At 47.9% G+C, this 1,289-nt stretch overlaps 1 protein-coding gene across 1 annotated transcript; it reads right to left on the bottom strand.

The window, feature by feature from the left end:
* Positions 1-207: 207 nt before the first annotated feature.
* On the bottom strand, positions 208-543 carry TEOVI_000889300 (uncharacterized protein; the record flags this gene model as incomplete). The annotated part of the gene is made up of 1 exon (XM_067227516.1): positions 208-543. The coding sequence occupies one exon, from the start codon at positions 541-543 to the stop codon at positions 208-210; it is 336 nt and encodes a 111-aa protein (XP_067083617.1).
* Positions 544-1,289: the final 746 nt, after the last annotated feature.

Raw genomic sequence — 1,289 nt, 5'->3', positions numbered from 1 at the left:
CAGCCTGCAGCGGCTCTCCGCAGGTTTGTAACCCATTGTATTCCGTCTATGCCTTTTTTGTTTTGAAGACCTTTGTGTAGTCGATGCAGGTGAAGTTCGAGCTGCCGCAGTGTATGCTTTTGGTTTTGCCTATGTATACTGCCATGTCGGCTGCTCCGTCTAATTTGTCGGCTAGTGTACCGTAAAATGCCGGTATCGCCTCTACTGTTACGCTTTCTTCACTGGCATCGGTTGGAGCGGTCCCGCATTTGTCTGTAAGCTCTGCCAGGATCCCGGTTTTGAGGTTTGCGTCGCCCATGGCTGTCGCGGTGCCGGGGGTTCCGAAGCATTGGTTGCCTGAGGCTTCAGAACAGAGACAGACCATGTCCAGTGCGATTGAAGCTCCTCTTTTGTCGTCGCTGTCGTCGCCGCACGTGGTAGCTTTGGTGACAGTGGCCGCCAGATCTTTACAGGGCAGCGTTGTTGGCTAAGCCATGAAGGGTTCTCTGCAAAGGACTGCTTTCGCCGCTGCTTGTGCCGCCTGGACCGCCCGTTTTCCCGCATAGGTTGGCTCTATGCTGTTGCCTAGGAACGAAGCTAATGCTGCTTCCGCTGCTACTCTCGCCAGTCTCTTTCCCCTCCGCATGTTGTGCGCTTTGATGGATCTTTCCATGTCTTTTGTTTAGCCACTAAGGCTGTTTTTGGTGTTATTCCTTGCTGTGGTCAAATACAGCCACATGACTGACCAGTCTGCTGTCTTCAGTTTGTCTCTGTGCGCTTTCTTGAAGTGTGCCCACGTTTTATGTTACGCTGATCGCAGAAAATCGCCTGCCATTCGTTTTTTTTCCAGCTACATGTTCAAGTTGAGCAAGTCCGTTAGTTCTGCTGGTTGTTGCATTTGCTCATACGTCGTAACTAGTAGCTTGGTCCCTGCTCTCCATGCAGCGCATGGTGCTAAGAAATCGGCTTGCGCTTCGCCGGCTGTTGTGTCACCAAGGAGATGAGGTTGAAGGAAGCCACAAAGGGTCAAAATCAAGTATAGCATGTTGACTTTTTTCTATGTCTTTTTTCGCGTATAAGGTTGCAAAAGACGATGTTCACTCTTAATATCAGATTCTGATTTTTTTGAATCAGTTTGATGTAAAAGAGAGTACGCTGACGCTAAGTATTTTATTTTGTTTCTCTCTATTTTTTGATTCTTTCGTTTACTTCGCTACTTCATAACTTCTCAGCCTTAAACGTATCACCGTTAATAAACGCTTCACCACAAATCTTTCCACATTCAAATTCTAATCTATGCTCGCCTATCG

This window comes from Trypanosoma equiperdum (assembly GCF_001457755.1).
Source record: "Trypanosoma equiperdum strain OVI genome assembly, contig: ctg_991, whole genome shotgun sequence".
Lineage (NCBI taxonomy): Eukaryota > Euglenozoa > Kinetoplastea > Trypanosomatida > Trypanosomatidae > Trypanosoma > Trypanosoma equiperdum.
This window is presented reverse-complemented; position numbering and strand designations above follow the sequence as displayed.